General features: G+C 31.0%; 1 protein-coding gene across 1 annotated transcript; it reads left to right on the top strand.

Moving 5' to 3' along the window:
* Window positions 1-889: 889 nt before the first annotated feature.
* On the top strand, window positions 890-7,178 carry LOC129988814 (uncharacterized). Its single transcript, XM_056097085.1, has 2 exons — window positions 890-1,792; window positions 6,731-7,178. Exons 1-2 carry the CDS (start codon window positions 984-986, stop codon window positions 7,152-7,154), a joined length of 1,233 nt encoding a protein of 410 aa, XP_055953060.1. The 5' UTR covers window positions 890-983; the 3' UTR covers window positions 7,155-7,178.
* Window positions 7,179-8,236: the final 1,058 nt, after the last annotated feature.

Genomic DNA, 8,236 nt, shown 5'->3' with positions numbered 1-8,236 from the left:
TTTTGAATTACAATAAAATACTGCGAACAGAAACAAAGAGACACTCACATATAGTGGGGGAGGGGGGGGAGAAGGAAAAAGTATATAAAGAGGTGGGAATCAAGATCAGAGAATGAAAAAGAATTTCGAAAACGTGCTTATCCTTCCGCGCTTCACTTCTAGGCGAAGTAGAATCGTTGAAAAGTGGTAATCTCAATATACTGAAACGAACTGCAGATCATATGACTAAAACAGACTTTCATCCCCAGTCGACATTCCGAAGTTGAGAAAACTCATTTGTATAGAACTGTGGATTAAATTAAGTTAGATTATTGTTCCTATTTTGAAGCAACACGAGGGCTATTTTGGATGGATTTGTAATTCTGAACTGTGGCTAGATGATAAGGACAGCTTTCTGGGCATACTTTTCAAACTTCCGTGCCATATCTGTGGAAAGAAATTTGATTCACGGTATCATTTTTAAGTACATTACGCCCATACGCACGGTGAATCAAGTTTCAAACCTGGAGCATCCAATCTCGAAGCTTAGACTTAACGAAAAGGTTGGTGGATGGGATAGATTTGTCACTTTCTTCTTAAGCAGCGTTCACACGAGGTAAATTATTGCGTGTAATAGAAGATCACGCCTACCTTAGGAGCATCACGTGGCCCCAATGGCAAATGGTTGTCTCATCGGGACAATCATTTGCCATTGTCCCATTGCGGTCACGTGAACTTCTTGAAGTAGGCGTGACCTTCTATTGCGTGCAATAGCTAGCCGCTGTTTTATGCTTTCCTAAAAGCGCATGCGCCCTTTAGGTTTTATAGTAAATAGCTGATGAAGTTTTGTTGGAGTCACGTGATTTCTTAGCGCGACCAATGAGTGTCCAAGTATAAACATAGCATGATATGAATAATTTCACTGTAGCACAATTGAAGGAGATGAGGGAAGGTATCTAACAGTTTTTAAGTCTAGAACAGTAAATAATAATTCAACAATATCAATGACGAATTTTTTTCTTAAGCGATATTATCGAGAGAAACGATTAAGCGTTCCGGCGGATATTGTTCAATACAGTTACATAGTTCAAGATTCAATTTGTTACTTAGATTTAGAAATATCCAAATTTTCCACTTTTCCGAATTACTCTACGAATAACTCAACAGACACTGTATCAAGAGGTGTGATAAGCACAGAAGAGAAATGTCGGAAAACTCTTGAAAAAAGCAGATACCTTCTCTACAATCTGCATTTGGACTTGGCCAAAGGAAAAGAATGGAATTTAAAGGAGTGCTTGCAGAATGAGAATTTATGGTTCAATTCTTCTTTCCCTCTCATGTCCAGAATATGTATAGCAGAGGAATTTTATGACAATCTTCTGTACCGATTGATCGAATACGCTGTCAAGTACACTAATCATAAAATAAGAGTTTTAAAATGGTTTTTAAAACATTTCGCAACAAAAACCTTGTTTGAAGTTCCAGCTTATATTATTAATTATTTCGTAGAGTGCATGCATCCTGGATTCAACGACTCGGAATTCGCGAATGATTGCTTCAGAAAACTGAATTTTAGAAATTGGATGCTTTTCTTTGAAAGGCCTGATGGTGTTGGAAATTTGCTTTATCAAATCCACCTGTTAGGCCGGAAACGAGAACATATTCGATGGAGTTATTTCTTCATAGAACGATGTCTTGTACATCCGTCTCTCCTGTACGTTAATGATGTTTTAAAGTTTAGTGACGCTCTTAGCTTCCGCAGTAACATACATAATTATTTGCTACGCAGAGTTTTAAGAAATTTTCGTAGTTGGTAAGTATGATTCAATTTACAAATCCCTTTTTCTGAAATTGCTTTAGTTGAAACTAAGTTAATATGTATTAAATATATTTTCTTGATACGAAAATATGACATAATCGCAACATTAACATATTAATGTTGATGTTGATTGATATAAAAATCGTTCAAAATGCTTTACAATGTAGGCCGTTGTCTCTAGAGTATCTCTTGAATAAGAATGGAATTTAGAAATGGTATTTCATTTAGAAATGGTATTTCAAAATGTTTATCCCATTTTTATTTAAAAAAATTAATGGAAATATTCAAGTTTTCCTCCAGAAGCAAGAGAACTATTTCCACACCACTTTAGAATTCAAAACATTAGCATTTTAGTGATATTAATATTTGTATTTTTACTTTTTCGTGAACGTAGTATAGAGAAAGTAAAATAATCGACAAAAAATTCGAACTTTTGACAAATCTGCGCGTTTGGAGTTCCATGGTACGAGAAATCACGTTTTGCGGAAATGTCCTTCTGCCTGTGTCTGTAACAAAGATAACTCAGAAACACTTTGAACTGAATAGACGAAATTTGGTATACGGTCTTTACGCAAAATTTGTAGCCTTCTATCAAGTTTTGAGCAGAATTTGTTCAGAAGAAGTCTGCTTGCCTGGCTGTTCGATAGATACAAACATAAGATATTAAACAACGAAAAATTAGCTGGATAAAATTCGGTGTACACAGATTTAATATCCGTAGTGTAAAATTTTGAGCTAAATTCAATAAAGGATTGACCATGTGTCATTCTGTATTTTCAGAAAAATGTAACGTGATAACTCAAAGGCGGAATGACTTAAATGTATCAAATTTCGTATGGGATTTTGTGACTACAACCATAGTTCTATGTCAAATGTAGTTTTGTGCCATTTTTTTGTTGTTGTTCCAATTAGTTGGGAAGAACACAAATTCGATTTTCGAATACTATTGACTGCATGCCAGGGATTAATCACCAAATAATTCGCCAAGGATTACACGAAAGATTCGTAAAAATGCTAAATTCTCGTCAAAGATTCATATTTTTTAACTATTGTACGCCAGTGTAATGCAAGAAGTCCTCTAGTATAATATCAATTCTAAAGAGTATGCGCAAAAATTTTCGGAAGACATTCTCGGTGGTTTTTCTCTAATTTCAACATGTTTAAAATGTTATTTTTATATAATAATTTTCATTTTTTATTTGCCGTATTTATACACATATGCGTTGCGATGATATTAAATTGGTTTTCTGTATTTAAAATTGCAAGTCATTGCTTGTCAAAATTTTTGGAATAATATAAGAACGGGCGAATCGAGCCTAATACTTTATAATGCTACAGTATTCCGGACTAAAGGTTCAAAATTTCAAACTCTTTATTTCCTTTTTACTAAATAGATAAGATAGTATTTTTCCTAAATCGTCATAATTATTCTCTTGAAATGTTGGCAATCTTGTAATGTTTTATAATTATATATGGATGAAAATATACCTGTATATCAGCATTAAAATTAAATTTTTGTAAATATTTTCATCTGAAAAAAATTAATAAAATATTTTCAGAAATTGCTTCTACTCTTATGCCGGATGTATCGCATCAGGCATATGTAACTGAAGATTATTTTCCCACTGCATGCAAAATAACTTTGACATTAGCCTTATAAAATTGTATTTACTTTTTGGCTGATTGCCTCTAGTAGAACACAACCGGGACATCCAAAGTATATAAAGATAAAAATAAAATACAAATTTGAAACTTGAATTTTTTTTTTTTTTTTTTTTTTTACAATGAAATCATTTTTCTTCCTAGCTGCAGTCTCTGTTGTCAGACAGTAAAAGGGTCGTTGATCTTGTTCAAATTATATATCGTGCTCCACATGGAATTGAGCAACAACAGAAACAACATAGGATAATCACAAATTAATAATTGGGTTTTGATTGATTATATTTGAAAAAGCATAATAACCTTTATATATAGAATGTAAATATTTTCTCAAAAATCAGATTTTTTTTTTTCTTAGTAGCTAGAAAAGTTTTATATATTTTCTTTCCTTATACAAAGCACATCAATATGAGAAACCCATTTTCTCCAAGAAGCTTTGGATATGCCATTTCTTATATTCTTAACCCCTTAATTTACGAATTTACTTAACTTGCTAATTAGATGATACATCCTGTCTGGAATATTTATTGTTATTTTAATTCCTATAATACTATATACTCATAGTATTATAGGAATATATAATACTATATATTCCTATAATACTATGAGATGTGTCGTTTCTGATGTTTGCAATTTAAATTATTTAATACTTTCACTTAATTGTGGATTTAAAGTTAAAAATTCAGTAATTCGATGCTCGAATCAGACACGTCATTGTATACGAAGGGATTAATCCTTTGTAGTCGGAAAGATAATTCGATGCATAATTATTCACTTAATACATGGATCTATTTATTACTCAAAAAAATAAATACATACAACTGCTTTAAGTTGAGTTTCCCTGAAAAATGTATCTACATCATTTTAACCTTCTGTACGTATTTTTAAAAATTAAAATTTAAAAAATAAATAAACAAATTGTTAAAATGATGCGCCTACTTGAATAGTGGCTGAAAAATGACATTCGTCTGCAAAGGGTTAGAAGCGTTGATAATTCTGTTCTGTAACTCATTCAATATAATTAGCAATGACGATGCATATAATATAATGCGTAAATGTAACCCCTAAAAGAATAGATTAGTCTATGATGTGGAAACTTGTGATGACATTTAAACATGTTAAGCTGTCATCACTTTACAAGCATTTCTACTCACCAAGTTCTACTCATCTACTATTAAGTTGTCAACGCCACTTAGTCATCAAAAGTGTCTGTTGCATTTACCATTTCAAGCATGGTGATATATATCCTGAACCACATATATAAATCAATATAAAATGCTTTCTTCATTAAATGTTTTAAAAATTTAACCACCATACATTAAATAATTTTATATAAGTGGTTCAAAAAGAAATCATCATGCTTGAAAAAACTTTCATTTATTTCTTAACTTCAAAATGTATTTGCTTTGAATCTGGTCGTTCAGGTGACAAAGCACAGAAATAATTTTATTAGCTGTTCAAAATCACCCACCTCATACAATCAACATTGTAGAGGCTAATTCATATTTTTTAGTGTTATATCATTTCAGGCACTGATACAAATCTTAATTTGTTTCATTTTAACTCATTTGATCATTTTTGTGTTTTAGCTGCTTAACTGCATCGCATTCTATTTCTCTATTTCAGTCTATATATAAAAAGATAAGGATACCCAAGATTTTAGTCCAGCATACCAAATGATTTTTTTATTTAAATTAATTCCTTTGACTGTAAATTTAAATTTCTAAAGTATCGTAATTACAATTACACATATCATTGTGTGCGAGATGGCTAAATATCATTTGATATCTAAATTTTTAAAAATATCTGAATTTATCGAGATCTATCAAGTTTATTAAATTTTGTCCCTTGGTAAATTAAGCTGTTATAGATACAAAATTGTACATCTATCTTAATTACCATCTTAATATTTTGAATTCTTAATGTTTGAAAACCAAAAGTTATGATAGATGAGTTCTGTAGCAATCATGAACTTTGGTGCCCACTATATTTTAAAACGTATGAAAGTTCTCATAACTTTAAGTTAATTATTAAATTTATTATAAATTTATTTAGAGTTATTTTATATAGACTCCCATATTAACATAAGTTAAATATTAGTTATTGACTACATTAAAAGGCAGTCATTGGTCAAGATTCTTAGATCCCTATTTTGGTAATATTTTGAAATTATTTCAACATCTTTTGACAGTAATAGAATTTTCCATTGTAGAACTGAAACCGAATCCGTTTTTGTTGTTTATTCAAATACTTAATGTCGCGCTTTTCTTTTATTGTTGAAAGCTAAGAAAGGAGGGTACTTGCGTATTAACGCCACCGCAACTACAGATTTGGCGGTTTTTGCGCTAATGCGCCAATAAAGAGCTTAATCTGCAGCCGCGGTGGCGTTGAATTTTGAAAGTGATTGGCGGCACTTAGAAGCCACCAAATCTGTAGCTGCGTTGGCGTTAATACGTAACAGGATTGCTCTTTATTGGCACATTAGCGCAAAACCCGCCAAATCTGTAGCTGCGGTGGCGTTAATACGTAAGTACCGAAAAGGGATATCTGAATAGATCACATGAGCAATAAGAGAGGGAAGTAAATACTAAGTAAGTAAGAGAATAAGTTTGTACGAAGAATTGAACAGTGTTTTCAATAGCACTATGAAGTTATGGAGTTTGACTCTTGTAAAGTATTTTATATAAATAATGGACTGAACGGATATAATGACTAAAACAAGACAGTTTTGATGTCTATAACAATTTGATTCTTAAAAATATTTTTTGGTGAGGGGTTATGAATATCAATTTAAGCATAAGAATTTAACTGGAATTAAACACAGATAATTTTTCCAGTGAACCAGTTGTTGATTTAATTAAGGATTATGGTAATAAATAAAGGAATGACTCACCTCATCCACGTCTCGATATTTATTACAGCGAATAGATTTTTTGTATACAGGTTTAAACTACACATTTTGTAGCGCGTTTACAGGAAGCACCCGTTTCCTCCAAGCATCCCCTACGAATGCCTAGTCCCTGAACATAAACAAGAGTTCAAAGTTCTGGATTGTTCATTGCGCCATCTGTTGGCGTTCAGGTGAATCACCATCCTCCGGGGCGCGGCATGTCGGCACCGGTAGTGCAATGAGTCTGTTAATGGCTCTTTTGGCAGGTCCTGATGGAGTACGAAGCAGGGCAACTCTAGGAATACCACCAGTTGATCGCCAAAGGTTGATATTTACAAATATTGTTAAGTTCTGACTTTTAATAAGATTCTTTTCATTTTCAGGAGCAGACAACAATTTTCAAGAAATTTGAGAGAAAAGAGAAGGATGAGTTGGAGAACTCGACAAAGAACTAGTCTGCTGCTGCAATTGTTTTGGATTCACCAGAACATTTTTGAAACCAATACTGCCGCGTCTGAAGCCTTGCGTTTGGTGTGGAATTCAGTACCTGATGCTCATTTGAGTAGTGAAGAAATCAATGATATTTTCAAAAATATATTAAACTCGAATGAGATTGTTAATCTTTACAAGTTTTATTCTGAAGCTGTTTGTGAGTTCCATGCAGTTGTTGAGCCACGATCACTGAAGCATTATTGCAGGATTTCCATACGAAAGAGCCTCTGTAGAAACAAGCAGTGGATTCCGGAAGGTGTCCAGAGAATTGGTTTACCAGTAAAACTCCAGTCTTTTTTAAAACTTGAATATTAGCTGTTTCCTTTTTAAAATATTTGACATGGAAAATATTGAAACATTAATTTTTTAATGAATAAATTTGTTTTAGTTTTCATTAGTTGTAATTATTGTGGGTTTATACAACATTGTTTGAGATGTGTGACTATATGCAGGATAAGTTTATTGAAAAATGTTATAAAATGTTGATAGTTTTGACTTTTGCATAAAACTGATTGAAAAAAATTTATGAAACAAAAATATGCAAGATAAGTTCTAGAATTGTTTTGAAAATTGAAAAAAAAAAGTTTTTTCTTTTGGTTAAAAAGAGATATAAAGCAAACATTTTCTTTTAAATCATTTTTTCAACATTTCGCAAATAATTTTAAAATTATATTGCTTAGTATTTGAACTAAGAAATAAGTAATATTTCAGTTTAATCTCTAAATACAGGGGTTTGGCTCTTAAATGCATGAAATTTTTAATATCCGTTGCCATATGAAGCATTAAAATAACTGTATAATCTTTATAAACGAACACATTACATTTTTGTAATTCAATAACTCCCAGGACATAGTGAAAAATTAATACAACTAATTTGAATAAAAAATTTCAGCATTAGATTGCACTGAAGTTCTTCGTAATGAGATTATATCAAATTTAGAATATGATGCATAACATTATTTAAAGTCGTAAAATAACATTAAAACGTATATTATGCAAAATATAAAAATTAATATAGCTTTTTAACGAAAAAAAAAATGCAACGGGAAAATATTCAAACAATTTTAGACTTAAGACTGTATGAAACTTGATAATATTGAGAGAAATATTCGATATTTTTGCTTAAAAATTGATTTTTTAAAAAAATTCTTTTTTTTTCTTTAATTCCTTTCATATTTTGTAAATTTCTTCTTTATAAATTGGATTTAATATATATTTTTAACTCAGCTTTTTTTTATACCGGATAACAATACTATATTTTAATAATTTAGTCCTTAATTATCAATAGATTATTTTAAATAAATAAATTCTGTATGAGAAGAATCATCCAATTTTGTATTTGTAAATAATAGTTTGAAATATTAAATAGTAAGATGAATTAGTTATTAATTAGTAAA

This window comes from Argiope bruennichi, chromosome 10 (genome assembly GCF_947563725.1).
Source record: "Argiope bruennichi chromosome 10, qqArgBrue1.1, whole genome shotgun sequence".
In the NCBI taxonomy this organism is placed as follows: domain Eukaryota; kingdom Metazoa; phylum Arthropoda; class Arachnida; order Araneae; family Araneidae; genus Argiope; species Argiope bruennichi.
The sequence above is the reverse complement of the archived record's forward strand: the minus strand, read 5'-3'. Positions and strand labels throughout refer to the sequence as shown.

Coding starts and splice junctions, on each gene's coding strand:
- LOC129988814 (XM_056097085.1), top strand. CDS start 984: ATGACGAATTTTTTTCTTAAGCGATATTATCGAGAGAAACGATTAAGC. Junction 1,793..6,730: donor TTAAGAAATTTTCGTAGTTG/GTAAGTATGATT, acceptor TTTCATTTTCAG/GAGCAGACAACAATTTTCAA.